This window comes from Eretmochelys imbricata, chromosome 18 (genome assembly GCF_965152235.1).
Source record: "Eretmochelys imbricata isolate rEreImb1 chromosome 18, rEreImb1.hap1, whole genome shotgun sequence".
Classification (NCBI taxonomy): domain Eukaryota; kingdom Metazoa; phylum Chordata; order Testudines; family Cheloniidae; genus Eretmochelys; species Eretmochelys imbricata.
The window spans coordinates 1,563,006-1,580,912 of NC_135589.1; the positions used below are offsets into that span (position 1 = coordinate 1,563,006).

Genomic DNA, 17,907 nt, shown 5'->3' on the forward strand with positions numbered 1-17,907 from the left:
CACCTCAGAGCCTGCACCCCCAGTCGGAGCCCGCACCCCCTCCTGTACCCCAACCCCCTGCCCCAGACCTGAGCCCCCTCCTGAACCCCAAACCCCTCATCCCCGGCCCCACCTCAGATCCCACACCCCCAGCCGGAGCCCTCTCCCCTCCCACACCCCAACCCCCTGTCCCAGGTCTGAACCCCCTCCCACACTCTAACTCCCTCCCAGAGCCCACATCCCACACCCCTTCCTGCACCCCAAACCCCTCATCCCCAGCCCCACCTCAGAGCCTGCACCCCCAGTCGGAGCCCGCACCCCCTCCTGTACCCCAACCCCCTGCCCCAGACCTGAGCCCCCTCCTGAACCCCAAACCCCTCATCCCCGGCCCCACCTCAGATCCCACACCCCCAGCTGGAGCCCTCCCCCCTCCCACACCCCAACCCCCTGCCCGAGCCCAGTGAAAGTGAGGGAAAACGAGCCACCGAGGGAGGGGGAATGTAGTGAGCAGGGGGTGGGGCCTTGGGGAAGGGGCGGGGCAGGGAGCAGGGCCTTGGGGGAAGGAGCAGGGCTAGGGTGTTCGGTTTCATGTTTCCAAGAGTCGCCTAAGTTAAGCGCCGCCTGGCCGGAGCCCACACCCCGAACCCCCTCCTGCACCCCAACCCCCTGCCCCAGGTCGGAACCCCCTCCCACACTCTAACTCCCTCCCAGAGCCCACACCCCCTCCTGCACCCCAAACCCCTCATCCCCAGCCCCACCTCAGAGCCTGCACCCCCGCTGGAGCCCTCACTCCCTCCCGCAGCCCAACCCCCTCCCTAGCCCAGTGAAAGTGAGGGTTGGGGGAAGGAGTGAGCAGGGGGCGGGGCCTCAGAGAAGGGGAGGGGCATCAGGGCAGGGGGCGGGGCAAGGGTGTTCAGTTTTGTGCAATTAGAAAGCAGGCAAGCCTATGATCCTATCACAGGGGGACCCCGTGTGGCTCCCTTCAGAGGGGCCGGGGGGTGGGGGAACCTGGGCATGGTGAGCTGCATCCTGCTTGTGCTGGGGCCCGGGCCTCTGGTGGGGATGTCAGCGGGCTCTCCTGGGCTAGCCCACTGCACAGCAAGGATCTCCTGCCAGCCTGGGCTGGATGGTACCAAATCACCCCCCTCCTCAGGAAGCAGTGGCGCCCGTGAACTCGTGGCCAGGGCACTCTGCTGGAGCTAATGGAGCGGCTCCCGGGGCCTGGGCTGCTGACGTGCTGTGATCCCTGCGCCCGGAGCCAGTGAGGGAGGAACAGCCAGCAGGCAGAGCTGGCAGAGGAAAGCAGGAAGCCAGTGCCCAGCCCAGCCAGCCATGCCAAGCACGAGAGCAAGCGAGCTACCTGCCAGCGCTCCTGGACCCGCTGCTGTATCTCCTCCAGGCTGGTGCCTTGGAAGTGAAGGAAACCGTAGGCAGAGAGAGTCTGGCAGAGAGAGGGTGGCAGAGTGACAGAGCGACAGCAGCCGGTGGGGGGGTGGGGGGGTGCCCGCGTGCGTGACCGTGGCCATGCGTGAGAGTCTGCAAGGCCCGTCCTGCGACCGGCCTGTCCGGTGGGAAGCGGCTCCCTCATGGGAACAGGGCTGGGAGCTGGCACCAGCAACAAAGCCCTGAGACCCCTGGGGCCCTAGGTCCCGGCCAAGGAGCCAGACTGGCCTGGCTCAGCCCAAAGATGCTGAGACACAGCCTGAGCCCCGGCCCATGGGGCCAGTCCCAGCCCAGCCAGCTGCCTGCGCTCCTGCCCCTATGACATGGGGTGCACCCCTCAGGGGCTGCACTGGGCTCTGGCCCTGGCCAAGTGGGGGAGGCCCCTGCCCATCGAGGTCCCGACTCAGGGACTGGGAGAACCAATGGACTGCCTGCATCTGGCCTTGCTGGGGCGTAGAGCTTCCGCACCAACGTCACTGGCTGGATCCACCGCAGCCCCCAACCTGCCGGGCCCCACGCCCCAACCTGCCGGGCCCCACGCCCCAACCCGCCGGGCCCCACGCCCCAACCCCCGGCACCACCCCCACCCTGCCGGGCCCCACGCCCCAACCCCCGGCACCACCCCCAGCCTGCCGGGCCCCACGCCCCAACCCCCGGCACCACCCCCAGACTGCCGGGCCCCACGCCCCAACCAATTTCACCCACCCCCAGCCTGCCGGGCCCCACGCCCCAACCCCCGGCACCACCCCCAACCCGCCGGGCCCCACGCCCCAACCCCCGGCACCACCCCCAGCCTGCCGGGCCCCACGCCCCAACCCCCGGCACCACCCCCACCCTGCCGGGCCCCACGCCCCAACCCCCGGCACCACCCCCAACCCGCCGGGCCCCACGCTCCAACCCCCGGCACCACCCCCAGCCTGCCGGGCCCCACGCCCCAACCCCTGGCACCACCCCCTATCTGTGGGGCCCCACGCCCCAACCAGTGGCACTCATCCCCTGCCTGCTGGGCCCCAGGTCCAAACCCCCGGCACCACCCAAAACCTGCCGGGCCCCACACCTCGACCAACGGCACCCACCCCCAATCTGCTAGATGAAACACCCCCAACCCACAGCACCCCTAACCAGTGGTACCCCCAAACCACAGCACTCCCAATCTGCTCGGTCCCCATGGCCCACCTCTGAGCATTTCGAACCCTGGCACTCCCATATCGCAGGGCCCCACAGTGCAATCACTGGCTCCCTGTACCCCTTCCCCCCCAGAATGGCTATGCCCCCAGCATACACCCCCAACACAGCCCGTCCCACACCCCTGCCCCGTCCCCAGAAGGTCTGTAGGCCTGGGCATGTTACCTGGGGCGGGAGGCTGCCCCCTTGCTTCTCCCAGGTGATGGTGGCAGTGGGGGAGCCAGCAGCCCTGCAGTACAGTCTCACTGTGCTGCCCTCCTGCACCTCTGTCCTCTCCGGGCTCACCTGTACCTGCAGCACGCTGGAACCTGCAAACAGCCAGCGGGTTAGAGCTGCGGGGGGTTCGGGGAGAGCCCTGGCTGGGTCACAGCAGGGCCAGCCTGGCAAGTGTGACGTCACCCATCTCCCACCCCACCCTTCCCCACGGCACCTCTCCACCCTTCGCAGCACAAGGGAATGGGGGACACTGCGTCCCACCCTGCAATCCTTCCACCACTCAGCCCGCCCCTGAGCCTCACCGCATGCTGTCCACGGCACAGGCTGACCGCCCGTCCCTGCCCCCACCGGACTCTGTCCACGGCACACGCTGACCGCCCGTCCCTGCCCCCACCGGACTCTGTCCACGGCACACGCTGACCGCCCGTCCCTGCCCCCACCTGACTCTGTCCACGGCACACGCTGACTGCCCGTCCCTGCCCCCACCGGACTCTGTCCACGGCACAGGCTGACCGCCCGTCCCTGCCCCCACCTGACTCTGTCCACGGCACACGCTGACCGCCCGTCCCTGCCCCCACCGGACTCTGTCCACGGCACAGGCTGACCGCCCGTCCCTGCCCCCACCTGACTCTGTCCACGGCACACGCTGACCGCCCGTCCCTGCCCCCACCGGACTCTGTCCACGGCACACGCTGACCGCCCGTCCCTGCCCCCACCGGACTCTGTCCACGGCACAGGCTGACCGCCCGTCCCTGCCCCCACCTGACTCTGTCCACGGCACACGCTGACCGCCCGTCCCTGCCCCCACCGGACTCTGTCCACGGCACACGCTGACCGCCCGTCCCTGCCCCCACCGGACTCTGTCCACGGCACAGGCTGACCGCCCGTCCCTGCCCCCACCTGACTCTGTCCACGGCACAGGCTGACCGCCCGTCCCTGCCCCCACCGGACTCTGTCCACGGCACAGGCTGACCGCCCGTCCCTGCCCCCACCTGACTCTGTCCACGGCACACGCTGACCGCCCGTCCCTGCCCCCACCGGACTCTGTCCACGGCACACGCTGACCGCCCGTCCCTGCTCCCACCGGACTCTGTCCATGGCACACGCCATGACACCACTACCCCCTACCAGAAAGGTCCAACGTCCCTGCTCGAACCACTAGCCCATCCTGCATCCCTGCTCCCACTGCTGCTGCTCTAGTCCATGACAAGAGGCCAAAGTGTGTAGAACTTGGTGTGTGGAGTCAGCACCCGGTGCAGTCCCCGGACAGCGAGAGCAAGGGTTGCTTCTGGGGTCCTGCTGCTGCTCCTTTGGTCTGGGGACGCAGAGCTCCATGGAAGGGCTGGTCTCCCTGTACGACCCCTGGCTGGGGCAGGCTGGGTGAGATCTCTGGGTCAGGGCAGGCAGCACCCGCCACAGTGTACATACCGTGCACTTGCAGGAAGGCCCGGGCCACGTGCTGCCCAGCACTGCTGCGCACACGGCAGAGATACTCCGCCTCGTCCGAGGGCTCCACAGCGGGGAAGCGCAGGGTCCCTCCCTGGATCACGGCTTTGCGGGACATGATGCCAGCTCGTCCTCCTGCAGTGAGCCAGACCAGGAGAGAGACAGCAGTTAATGCCCCCTCTCTCAGCCCCCCCAGCTTTGCACAACCTGCCTCACCCCCACCCAGGGCCAGGGGCCCAGAGAGCAGCCGGGCTCACAGTCCGTGGCCGGCCTGGCACAGCACGGCCTGGTCACGCATGCCCCGGGGTTAGGGGCCTGGAGAACAGCCCCTGGCAGCCCATGCTGGGTAGCTGGAGCCCGTCATTGCAACACAATGGGGTACAAGTGAGCATGTCGCCCTCTAGTGGCCAGCCCCAGGCACTACAGCAGCCTGCTGCCTACCCAAAGCTGATGAAGGGACTCCTCCGGCTCAGGTGCGAGGGGCTAGGACTCCCCGTCCCCTGTTCAAACCCCTCTGTCTCCTGCTGACGCAGCCTCAGGCCTGGGCAGCAGGTGAACCCCTGCTCAGAGCGGCTAGCCCACAGCCCTACCCCTTCCGCTTAAGGTCCCGCCTCAGCCCTGAGCCCTCCCTCCCAGCCTCCCTGTGGCCGGAGGATCCCCCACTGGCTTCCGGGAGAGGGGGACTGAGGGTGAGGCCTCGGGGCGGAGCCACGGCCTGGGTTACGGGAGGCTTAGCGTCTCCTGATACCTGCTGCCCATGGCCACAGGCCACAGTCAATGGGATCTAGTCTAGTGGTTTGCAGAGCGTCTCAGCTGCCTTGTCCCAGCCCTGGGCCACCGAGTGGCCAGGCGAACATGGAACCCCGGCAGGCAGGAGGTATGGCCGGCACGGGGAAGTGCTGACAGCCCCATCGCCACAGCTCCCACGGTGTTCCACGCCTGGCCAGAAGCGGGTCTGCTGCACCTACCGATCCACTCTACGGTGGGCGGGGGGCTCCCGGTGGCAATGCAGCGGAACTCAGCCGGCTGGCCTGGCTGGACCGTCAGCTGTGCTGGCTCGATGGTGGCCATGGGCAGGACAGCGGTGGCAGCTGCGGCAAGAAGTACAGCGGGTTAATCACTTTGTACTAGCAGGAAACTTGGAGAGCCCTGTGGCAAGGGCTGCAGGGTGCTCCAGTCTCCTAGACCTGCTGCCTACTCAGGGCACCCCAGGGCTGTATGGGCCCCAGGCCTGGCCTACCTGGGGCATCCAAGCTCTCATCTACAGTAACACTGGCCCCAGAAGACTGAGCAGAGGCCATGTCCTGGCCGGGCGGCCCCTGTTCTGCCCTGGAGAACAGTATATGGTCCATAATGGACCACAGCCAAGTGGGCAGTTTAGAGCAGGCCCCAGGTTGCTCTAACCAGCACCCAGGGCCAGGACTGAGAATTAGGGACCCAGAGCTGACTCCCTGAGAGTCTCCCTCAAATGCTGAGTACAGCCGAGAGCCTGGGTCTTGGCACCTGCAGTGACTCGGCTGGGATCCCCCACTTTGTGACCAAATTGCTGCCCCTGGGGCCAGTGTGGGGAGCAGCTCGTAGGATGTTAAGGAAACAATCCTGAAGCCCCCCATGCATAGAATCATAGAATATCAGGGTTGGAAGGGACCTCAGGAGGTCATCTAGTCCAATCCCCTGCTCAAAGAAGGACTAATCCCCAATTTTTGCCCCAGATCCCTAAATGGCCCCCTCAAGGATTGAACTCACAACCCTGGGTTTAGCAGGCCAATGCTCAAACCACTGAGCTATCCCTCCCCCCCAAAAGGACAAATGACAAGGCAGGAGGGGGTCTCTTCCTGGAGCCCAATGCAGGTGGGCCCAGGACAACTAACCCTGTCTGGTGTATCACCCACCTGTGCCTTGCGGTGCTGTACCACGGGCCAGTTTTCAGAGAGATGGGTCAGGATGCCACAGAAAGAAGGTGTTACTCTGAACACCAGGCAGGTCCCAGAGCCCCAAACACCCAACCTACTCCGACACCTGCCCCTGCTGGCATTTGTTCCATCTCCAGCCCAGCGTCAGTCACAGGAGAAGAGGCCACTCAGGGACCTGCCCACCGTGACACATAGGAACCCAGTACACATCACTGACCTCTGGTGTCTAACGCCCTCTCCAGCCCTGATTACTGTGGCCAGAGGAACTGGGCTGTCCCAGGCATGGTGTCCTCAGGGCTGGATTAACCTTTTGAGGGCCCCGGCCCCATGCTCCACCCCGAGACCCCAACCCCTGCTCTGATCCGAGGTCCTGCCCCCACTCAGCCTCTTCCCTGAGTCCCCGCCCACCACTCGCACGGTGGGGGGGTGCAGAGAGGCGCAAACAGCAGCTACGCCGCCCTTCCGTGCTGCGGGGGACAGCGAGCCGCATAGGTGCCACCCTGAGCGGGAAGCCTTGGCACAGTGCTGGGCGTGCACAGCCAGGCCAACTTACAGGGTCGGTGGCCTTCCATGACTTCGATGGGTCCATAAAACATCTGAGTCTTAGAAGGGGCTGCAAAGAAATCAGGTTTCAGTTTCAACCCACAGGAACACTGAGCGCTGCGTGCGCGGCTCCATGCGGGGACCTGCCGGAGGGAGCATGGCAGCACCCAGCTCTGGGCCTGTTCCCCGACAACGCAGCGGTTGCTGTCTCAGCTCACAAACCACTACAGGGCAGCCTGAGGGCACCAGCCAGCAAGTCAGGTTTCTGTGCCCCGGTGTCTTGAATGGCTGCGCCAGGGAAGAGCCCTGGGACAGCTGACAGAAGAGGCTGCTCTGTGGTGGGTGGAGGCAGCTGGACCCTGAGCCCATGTGCCGCTGAGAGAGAAGCTGGAGGACTTGACACCAGCCATGTGGCCACAAGAAAGGAAAATGGCCCAGCACCATCTTCCCTTTCTTGGGAAGCGGCTTAGAAAGCAGAGAGCCATGTCCCCGTGCTTGTGAGGGCAGCGGGAATGAGGTCACTTCCTCCAGAGATTCCGCAGAAGGAAAGCCCCAAGGACAGCAAGAAAGAGAGGTGCAAAAAAAAATTCATTCCACCTCTGCCCCCAACACACTCTACGAAACAGGCTGCTTCTTCTTCCACAGGGCCCTGGATAGAGAAAAAACGAGACGGTGTTTCTCTACCCCCACCCTTGCCGTGCTCAAGCACCTCCCGAATGTGAATGAATTTAGCTCCTCTCGGTTGTAGGGAAGGATCATCTTCCTGATTTTCCCAAAAAGGGAAACCAAGGCACAAAGCTTCCATGACTTCCACAGGGTCACACACACCCTGTGGCGGAGTCAGAAAAAGAATGCAGATCTGCTGAGTCCCAGCCAGGTGCCCTAGCTACAAATCATCTTTCCTCGCTGTTCAGCCCTCCTGCAGTGACTCTAAAGGGGCAGGGTCCAAAATCAGATTGACCCCATAGAGAAGCCCACGCTTCCGACCCTGTGTTGCTTGGCCCCGACAGGACACGGCAGGAATTTTACACCTAGCTTCTCTTGCCCCGTATTTCTCTCATCTTGACAAAGAAACTGGCTTTCTTGATTTCTGGTTCCCATGCCACAGCGGCAAAGGCGCTTAAACCCAAACTGGAGCAGCTTCCCTTTGACCCCCCGACCTCGTTTGATTAGGGTTCCACTTTGCTTTCACAACACCTAAGCTGGCCATAAACCCTGACCCTGCTCCTGTCAGAGATTCTGCGGGTTCCTGCTGAATGGCACCGCTCTGAATTAATCCACTAGCACGAGAGTTTGAGGAGGAAATCGGGGGGAGGGGCATTAGCCCAAGTCAGGTGCAACTTTTCAACGGTCATGTCCCCCCATGCAGCTCTCCCCTCCGCCCAGAAGGAAGCGGCCTTTGTAAAGGCCAATGGTGGGCACTGGCCGGTGGGGAACGTCCCCATTAAAAACCCGCCCAGTGAGGTCAGCGCCAGCAGGTCCCACCGACCCCGGAACCAGAGGAGGACGGAATGGGGACTGACCGTGGGCACCACTCCTGCCAGGCAAAGTGCCACGGGGGGGGGGACCACAGAGCAATGGTAGCACCCCCAGGGCAGAGTGGGGAGCCTGGCTAGCAGGAGGTGACATTTGGTGGCACTGTCCTGGGCAGAAGGTGGCCTCAGGACTCCGGATTGCAGGGGTGGCTCCTGGTGAGCACTGGACGCCAGCACTGGACGCCAGCAGCCAGGCTCTCCCTAACTGCCTCCATCTGACTAACCCAGGCCAGGCTCTCCCTGAGGGCGCAATGGGGCGTGCGCACCTTGCACGTGCAGCGTGGCTGTGCCCTCGGCCATGTCCAACATGTTGGAGCCGGTACAGACGTAGATGCCGGCGTCCTCGGGCTGCACGTTGCGGATGGTGAGGATGCCGTTGAAGTCCATGGCGCGGCGCGGCAGTTTGCCATGGTTCTGGCGCGTCCAGACCAGCGTGTAGGCCGGAGACTGCGGGAGCAGAGGGTACATGGCCATGAGGAGGGCATGAGCCCACCCTCCCCCACCCCAGGGAGCTGGCACTAGGTGGGCTCCTCGGGAGGCAACGTGGGGCCAATCCTCACCTAGCCAATAAACCTGCTCCCCTCCCTACACCCCTGCCAGGGCTAGGGCCACTGCAGGGGATGGCAGAGCACAGGAGTGGCACCCAGATACCATGGTGATGGACACGTCACTGAAGAAGGCAGAGGCAGGGAAGGCTGCGTCCCCTAGGCTGCGCTCGGCAGCATCGGGAGGGTGGCTCCCTGCCTGGCTACTCAGGGACTGTCAGACCCCAGGCCCTGGTTAGCAAGTCACTCTGCTCCCTCCTGGGGAGGGACAAAGCGTGGGGAGAGCAGGTGTCAGTCCTCCCGCTGCGGGGAGCCCGGGCTCTGCCCTGCTGGCACCACCTGAGAGTTGCGCCCGGTCAGACTCTCAGCTGGGGTGACTGGACCTCGTTTCACAGACTTCCCTGGCAACGTCCATTTACGCCGGCTGGGTGTAAGGGCTCCAGCGGGTGTGCCCTGCCGGCTGCCCGTTATCCCAAATGTGGGCACAGGGCTTTGGCTGCGTTACCACCCGGCAGCTGTCAGCCGGCTGGGCACTCTGCTCTAAACTGCATGACTGTCTGCACTGCCCTCAGAGCCCACGTATGCCCCGTGCTCACCCTCAGCTTCACCCCGCGTTAAACAATGACAAGCGCCGTGCGGACCCCGCAGTCACAGCCCGGCTCCCATTGACTTTCCAGCACACGCTCTCTGGGGCGCCGGCTCTTTGCTAGATGTGCGTGCAGTGCCTGGCACAACCGGCCTGATCCCTGGCCAGGGCCTCGCGGCGCCACTCCAGAAAAAACAGGTGTGTGGCCATTGTGGCCTTGTGTCTGTGCAGGGTCTGGGTGTCCAGGCGGCTGCAGGAGGCGCGTGGGTTCCTTGCCCGGGCCTGTGCTCTTTCTGGAGCAGCAGCCGTGCGAGTGAACAGCGCAGAGTTCGGTTTTCATTTCCCCACCCCCGCTCAGCCCATCTCGCTGCCTCCCCCAGCCCCAGCCCGCTGCCCTGCCCTCACCTTGCTCTTGGCCGTACAGATGAAGGTGACGTCAGCTCCCGGCTTCACACTCTGGACCCTCTTCTCCTCCACGGTCACTGTGATGGGTTTGCTGGGGGCCTCTGCACCGACGGGGAGACATAAGACTCGTGCCCAGCACACCCTGCAGGCCATGGACAGCAGGACGGCAGCTCCAGGGCCCAGCCACCAGGGGCTAATGGTGCCCCAGGGCCAGGGCCAGGCAGGGCAAGGAGGCCAACAGGGAGCAGCGCTTGGGGTGGGCGGGTTGAGTTCAGGTTTTCTTGTCAGCTCTTCCTCTCTGAGGCTGCCTCATCCCAACCTAGGCCCTTCCCTCCTCCTGGGTCCCAGGCAAATCCTGCCCCCTCTCCGGGCCCCATGCCCTGCCCTCCTCTTTGGCCCTGCCTGCCCCCGGGCCCCGTGGGCAATGCCTGCCCCCAGGCCCTGCCCATCCCCTGGTCCCTGCCCTCCTCCTGGGCCCTGCCTGCCCCCTGATCCTCATGCAGATCCTGCCCAGCCTCGGGGCCTGAAGCCCTGCCTGCCTCCTGGGTCCTGTCTGTTCCCAGACCCCAGGCCCTGCCCATCCCATGGGCCCTGCCCCCCCGCCCCCCACACAGATCCTGCCCAGCCTCGGGAAGGCCCTATCCATTCCCTTGAGCCCAGGCAGACCCTGCTCCCCCCTGGACCCCAGGCCCTGGACCCCAGGCCCTGCCCACCCCTGGGCCTTGCCCATAGGAGCTCATCTTGTTGCCCAGGCGTGAGGGGCTGGTGGTGGATGGGGTCAGAGGCTCGGACCTCGACCCTGCCCTGGCTGCCTGCGTGGAGCAGTGCCATTTGCTCTGCCTCTATCCCACCGTCGCTGAGGGCAGGGCCACCATGACAACGGCTCTGCCAGGGAAGGAGGGTGTCAGCTCCCAGCCGTGGCCCCGCAAAGTGCTCAGCCCGGGTGCCAGGCCCACCTGGTCTCAGCAGCGCCCTCCCGCTCCCCCACCCGCAGGCCAAGCCCGCAGCCGCTCACCCGTGACAATGATCTCCGCCCGACTGGCATTGCTGTGCTCCAGGCTGCGGCAGGTGCAGACGTACACACCGGCCTCCGAGGGACGGATGCTGGGGAAGTGGAGCTCTTCACCTAGGGCCAGGCAAAGGACGCGTGAGACCCACACATGGCCCACCACGGGCAGAGCGTGTGCACAGAGGGGCCCTCTGGCAGGCAGGGAGAACATCCCCAGGCCTGGGGAGCTTGCAGGGAGACCCTGTCTCTGCCACCCCGCTGCTTATAGCCACTGGTCACAGCTCCCCAGCCATGGCCCCAGCACCCCAGCTAGGGAGGGCTGGCCTGGGGCCACGTCTGGACGGAGAGCTCTGAGGAACACCTGAGATGCTCAGACTGGTGATTCGGGAGTGGCACATGCGCCCGAGTCAGCGTGGGCCCCCGTGTGGTGCTAGGTCATTCCGTGGGGGGTGCTCTCCCCTGCAGATGTGCAGTTGGAGGAGCATCGATCCAAGCTCCTGACCTGCTCTGGCCTCGGGGGGCTGCATTTGCACCAGATTGGGGTGTCCTGATCCAACCCCTCCTGAACTCCCTGTTGTCTCCTCGCCTTTGGGCAGGCTGAATGACAGAATGGCTGGCCCCAGCCAGGTGTGTCCCTGAGTCTGTGGGACCCAGGGCTGGACCCCCATCCTGCCCTCGGTTCCCTACTGATTCAAACCTTCCACCATTGGCCTGGGCGTCTGCCAGCACCAGTACTAATCACAATAAACCTGCCATCAAACCCACTCCTCACAGCCACCAGGATGACCCTGCAGTGGCATGTGGATGCCAGATTCTCCTTCCCCTCCTGTCCTACAGTTTTATAGCATTGCGGTGTGACTGTATAAAGAGCTACCCTGTCGCACCCCAGAGACAGCTGGATCCCAGTGCTAGGTGAGGGATCTCTGTATAAATGGATATATTGCCACACCGCAGAAGCAGCTGCATTTCAGGGCTGGTCTACACTTATAACTTAGGTCGACATAGCTGCAGTGCTCGGGGGTGTGAAAATCCACACCTCTGAGCACTGTAGCTATGCTACCAACCCTGGTAGATGCAGCTAGGTCGACAGATGAACGCCTCCATCAGCCGTCGCTCAGGGAGCTCCCAAAGCAATGGTCAGACCCTTCCAGCTACATGACGGAGCTACACTGTGCCACCATAGCTCCCACAGTGCAGACACAGCCTCAGCGGAGGGGATGTGCCTGGTTCCTAACGTTCATTGTTCTCTCCACACCTGGCCACACCGTTACCTTGCCGTCGGCTCTGGGCAGTGCTGGGCACAGGGCGCCCATCCTCCCGCGACCAGGAGTAGTAGTAGGGCGGGCTGCCACTGGCCTGGCAGCGCAGAGTCACCTCACCACCCTGCGACACCGTGGTCTTTGACGGGTGGACTCGTACCACGAAAGGGGCTCGGTCTGTGGGGAGAGGAGAGCGGGAGCCGGTCATTCTGGGGATGCTGGGGCGATGCATCAGACCCACGGGGGTGGGTCAGCAATGGTGCTGTGGCCAGCTGCCCCCCACATGGGAACTGCCTTGATGTGAGAGCAAAGGGCCCACCAAGGGCTGTGGGGCGAGGGGCCATATCCATCCAAGCCCAGCTCTGCACCCACCAACAGGACCCCCCCAGGACTATGGGGCAAGGAGCCATATCCACCCATGCCCTGCTGTACACCCACCAAGGGGGACCCCCCGGGGCTCTGGCGCAAGGGGCCGTATCCACCCGTTCCCTGCTCTGCACCCACCAACGGGGGCCCCCCAGGGCTCTGGGGTGAGGGGCCGTATCCACCTGTGCCCTGAGGGGCTCATCCCTCTACCAGCTCCTGGCCAGATCCCATCTCTCTGCTGACCGTTGCTGGCGGGGCAGAGGCAGGGATGAGGGGCTGGATGCTAGGAAGTCTGGCCCGTGGTCTGGGAGCTGTACCAGCATCAAGCAGTCACCTGCTCCCCTTGCAGCCACCTGAGCCCGGAGTCACAGCCCTCCAGGAGGGGGTGCTCCAAGCACCCTGTATTCACACTCCCCACATCACTGCGATGCACCTTGGGAGGAATCATTAAAGTCCCCCTCCAGGCTAATGTCCTTGGGGAGCGTATGCACGAAGCGCACAGGAAGAGTTCACCCAACAACCGGGTGGGGTAACCCTGCTTCTCAGAAACAGGACAGGCTGGCACCTCTGGCCTGTCCCGGGGCTGCTCCTTGGCAGCAATGGGGGTAGGAACAAATCAATCTGCAAACAGCAGCATGGAGCCTCTTTCCTTATGGGACTCCCCATCCCGGCCTCACCGCTGGAGTAAACTTTCTCCGTGGTGACCCTCAGCAGAGAGCATTTCAAAGGGGGCTGGACTGTGACAGTGAGCAGCAAAACCACCTCAGCCACCTCTCTCTCACCTGCAGGGCACTGTGACTGCAGGGGAGAGCTGGACCTGAGGACTGCATCAGCCATACTGACGGGAGAGTGGTGCAGGTCTGACCTCCAGCCAAGCCTAGCTTGTTCAGTGGTAGCTGCTAGAAAGGGGTTTATATGTGTGTTTCTTGGACCCATTTCTAACTTTGATGCCTTACACTAGTACTCACCTGAAATCCGCCAGGCTGTAGTTAAATAAACTGGCTTGATTTTTAATCTAACCCAGTGCAGCACTGTGTTTAAACTGAGCTGTTGGTAACTCCAGTGAACGTAGAAAATTGCTGGCTACTGACCCTGGACAGGGTCAAGGGACCTTCAACATCTCAGCTTGCAGGCTGCTAGCCTTTGTCCTTCTGCTGGCCCAAAAGCCAGGGCAGTGGGGACCCACTGGGACCCAGCCCTGCCGCCAGCGCCTGGACCAGCACTTACCCACAGGCACACACTTCTGCCCCCGCACGCTGGGGTTCCCCACATAGCCTGGCGCACATCTGTGGGGAGCAGGAGAGACAGGTGAAGGGGGCACTGGCTCCCAGGGGAAAACAATTATCGGGGGGAGGGGGAGTTGCACACAAAGCCTAGGGCTGCCAACTTTCTATTGGCACAAAACCGAACACCCTAGCCCCGCCCCTTCCTGAGGCCCACCCCCTGCTCACTACATTCCCCCTCCCTCAGTGTCTCGCTCTCCCCCACCCTCACTCACTTTCACAGGGGCTGGGGCAGCAAGTTGGGGTACGGGAGGGGGTTGGGGCTCGGGGTTGGGGCGTGGGCTTACCTCGGGTGGCTCCCGGTCAGCGGCGCAGCAGGGCTAAGGCAGGCTGCCCGCCTCTCCTGGCTCCGTGCTGCGCCCCAGAGGTGGCCAGCGGGTCTGGCTCCTACGTGGGGGCGCGGGCAGGAGGCTCTGCGGCATGTGCTGCTCTCAGCTGCAGGCACTGACAACCCCCCAGCCCCACTGTGGAGCCAGTGCTCGGGGCGGGGGCAGCGCGGAGCACTGTGGCCCACCCCGCCTAGGAGCTGGACCTGCTGGTCGCTTCTGGAAGCAGTGCAGTGCCCCACGACAGATAGGGCTAGCCAGCCTTAGAGCCGCACCGCCGACCAGACTTTTATCGGTCCGGCTGGCGGTGCTGACTGGAGCCGCCAGGGTCCCTTCTCGACTGGGCGTTCCGGTCGAAAAACGGACACCTTTGGGAACTCCCTAACAAAGCCTTCTGTCCGCTGTGCCTTGGAGCTGCAGGCTGGGCCTGAGGAGCGTGGGGAAGCAGTTATTGCCCCAGTGTACACAGCCCCCGGGGTCCAGGTGCAATGAGGCCAGACCCCATGGGGTAAGCCCCGACCCCTGGCAGCTGGGAGTCCAGGGGACAATAGACTTGTCACCTTTCTAAGGGCTGGAAAGGAGACCCGGAGGCCCTGTCCTGCCTCTTCCTTTGAGGTCCTGCCCCCTACTCTGCTTCCTCCCCAGAGCCCCACCCCTTCTCCATGTCCTCCCCCAAGTACCCTTCTGCTCCACCTCTTCCCCCAAGGCCCCGCCCCTGCTCTGCCTCTTCCCCACTCATCCCAGACTTTAAAACATGGACAATGTAGGGGGGCTTGTCAAATGACACCAGGACACACAAGCCAAAACCCAGACTGTCTGGGGGAAAGCTGGCCGGGTGGCAGCCCTAGGGGAAAGACTTACTGCTCGCAGTACTGGCCGGTGTAGCCGGGATCGCAGGCAGAGCAGCGATAGCCGCCCGCCCCCAGGCTCTCACACGTCCGCGAGAACCTGCAGGGAGAGAGCGAACTGAGCGCCCGGTCAGGAACAGCGCCCCCACCCACCAGTGAACAGCGCCCCCTGCCTCCGCCACCCCGGAACCACGGCAGGAACAGAACCCCACCCCGGCTCAGCCACCCCGGGAACAGCGCCCCCTGCCTCCGCCACCCCGGAACCACTCCAGGAACAGAACCCCACCCCGGCTCAGCCATCCCGGGAACAGCGCCCCCTGCCTCCGCCACCCCGGAACCACGGCAGGAACAGAACCCCACCCCGGCTCAGCCACCCCGGGAACAGCGCCCCCTGCCTCCGCCACCCCGGAACCACGGCAGGAACAGAACCCCACCCCGGCTCAGCCACCCCGGGAACAGCGCCCCCTGCCTCCGCCACCCCGGAATCACGGCAGGAACAGAACCCCACCCCGGCTCAGCCATCCCGGGAACAGCACCCCCTGCCTCCGCCACCCCGGAATCACGGCAGGAACAGAACCCCACCCCGGCTCAGCCATCCCGGGAACAGCACCCCCTGCCTCCGCCACCCCGGAACCACTCCAGGAACAGAACCCCACCCCGGCTCAGCCATCCCGGGAACAGCGCCCCCTGTCTCCGCCACCCCGGAATCACGGCAGGAACAGAACCCCACCCCGGCTCAGCCATCCCGGGAACAGCGCCCCCTGCCTCTAGCACCCCGGAACCACTGCAGGAACAGAACCCCATCCCGGCTCAGCCATCCCGGGAACAGCGCCCCCTGCCTCTGCCACCCCGGAACCACTCCAGGAACAGAACCCCACCCCGGCTCAGCCATCCCGGGAACAGCGCCCCCTGCCTCCGCCACCCCGGAACCACTGCAGGAGCAGAACCCCACCCCGGCTCAGCCATCCCAGGAACAGCGCCCCCTGCCTCCGCCACCCCGGAACCACTGCAGGAACAGAACCCCACCCCGGCTCAGCCATCCCGGGAAAAGCGCCCCCTGCCTCCGCCACCTCGGAACCACGGCAGGAACAGAACCCCACCCCGGCTCAGCCATCCCGGGAACAGTGCCCCCTGCCTCTGCCACCCCGGAACCACTCCAGGAACAGAACCCCACCCCGGCTCAGCCATCCCGGGAAAAGCGCCCCCTGCCTCCGCCACCCCGGAACCACTCCAGGAGCAGAACCCCACCCCGGCTCAGCCATCCCGGGAACAGCGCCCCCTGCCTCCGCCACCCCGGAATCACAGCAGGAACAGAACCCCACCCCGGCTCAGTCATCCCGGGAACAGCGCCCCCTGCCTCCGCCACCCCGGAATCACGGCAGGAACAGAACCCCACCCCGGCTCAGCCATCCCGGGAACAGCGCCCCCTGCCTCCGCCACCCCGGAACCACGGCAGGAACAGAACCCCACCCCGGCTCAGCCATCCCGGGAACAGCGCCCCCTGCCTCCGCCACCCCGGAACCACGGCAGGAACAGAACCCCACCCCGGCTCAGCCATCCCGGGAACAGCGCCCCCTGCCTCCGCCACCCCGGAACCACGGCAGGAACAGAACCCCACCCCGGCTCAGCCATCCCGGGAACAGCGCCCCCTGCCTCCGCCACCCCGGAACCACTCCAGGAACAGAACCCCACCCCGGCTCAGCCATCCCGAGAACAGCGCCCCCTGCCTCCGCCACCCCGGAACCACTCCAGGAACAGAACCCCACCCCGGCTCAGCAATCCCGGGAACAGCGCCCCCTGCCTCCGCCACTCCGGAACCACTGCAGGAACAGAACCCCACCCCGGCTCAGCCATCCCGGGAACAGCGCCCCCTGCCTCCGCCACCCCGGAACCACTGCATGAACAGAACCCCACCCCGGCTCAGCCATCCCGGGAACAGCGCCCCCTGCCTCCACCACCCCAGAACCACGGCAGGAACAGAACCCCACCCCGGCTCAGCCATCCCGGGAACAGCGCCCCCTGCCTCCGCCACCCCGGAAACACGGCAGGAACAGAACCCCACCCCGGCTCAGCCATCCCGGGAACAGCGCCCCCTGCCTCCGCCACCCCGGAATCACGGCAGGAACAGAGCCCCACCCCGGCTCAGCCATCCCGGGAACAGCGCCCCCTGCCTCCGCCACCCCGGCACCACTGCAGGAACAGAACCCCACCCCGGCTCAGCCATCCCGGGAACAGCGCCCCCTGCCTCCGCCACCCCGGAACCACGGCAGGAACAGAACCCCACCCCAGCTCAGCCATCCCGGGAACAGCGACCCCTGCCTCCGCCACCCCGGAACCACGGCAGGAACAGAACCCCACCCCGGCTCAGCCATCCCGGGAACAGCGCCCCCTGCCTCCGCCACCCCGGCACCACTGCAGGAACAGAACCCCACCCCGGCTCAGCCATCCCGGGAACAGCGCCCCCTGCCTCCGCCACCCCGGAACCACTGCAGGAACAGAACCCCACCCCGGCTCAGCCATCCCGGGAACAGCGCCCCCTGCCTCCGCCACCCCGGCACCACTGCAGGAACAGAACCCCACCCCGGCTCAGCCATCCCGGGAACAGCGCCCCCTGCCTCCGCCACCCCGGAACCACTGCAGGAACAGAACCCCACCCCGGCTCAGCCATCCCGGGAACAGCGCCCCCTGCCTCCGCCACCTCGGAATCACGGCAGGAACAGAACCCCACCCCGGCTCAGCCATCCCGGGAACAGCGCCCCCTGCCTCCGCCACCCCGGAACCACGGCAGGAACAGAACCCCACCCCGGCTCAGCCATCCCGGGAACAGCGCCCCCTGCCTCCGCCACCCCGGAACCACGGCAGGAACAGAACCCCACCCCGGCTCAGCCATCCCGGGAAAAGCGCCCCCTGCCTCCGCCACCCCGGAACCACTCCAGGAACAGAACCCCACCCCGGCTCAGCCATCCCGGGAAAAGCGCCCCCTGCCTCCGCCACCCCGGAACCACGGCAGGAACAGAACC

The 17,907-nt window shown here is 65.3% G+C and overlaps 1 protein-coding gene across 1 annotated transcript in view; it reads right to left on the bottom strand.

Annotated features, from left to right (window-relative positions):
- HSPG2 (heparan sulfate proteoglycan 2) overlaps positions 1–17,907 on the bottom strand; it is a 173,972-nt gene that overhangs the window by 75,815 nt on the left and 80,250 nt on the right. Inside the window, exons 41-50 of the mRNA XM_077837560.1 lie at positions 14,901–14,987; positions 13,652–13,716; positions 12,077–12,235; positions 10,812–10,922; positions 9,797–9,897; positions 8,527–8,707; positions 6,736–6,795; positions 5,238–5,360; positions 4,252–4,395; positions 2,773–2,915 (exon numbers count right to left, since the gene is read on the bottom strand). Coding sequence (XP_077693686.1) covers positions 2,773–2,915; positions 4,252–4,395; positions 5,238–5,360; positions 6,736–6,795; positions 8,527–8,707; positions 9,797–9,897; positions 10,812–10,922; positions 12,077–12,235; positions 13,652–13,716; positions 14,901–14,987 — 1,174 coding nt within the window. The remainder of the gene's footprint in view (positions 1–2,772; positions 2,916–4,251; positions 4,396–5,237; positions 5,361–6,735; positions 6,796–8,526; positions 8,708–9,796; positions 9,898–10,811; positions 10,923–12,076; positions 12,236–13,651; positions 13,717–14,900; positions 14,988–17,907) is intronic.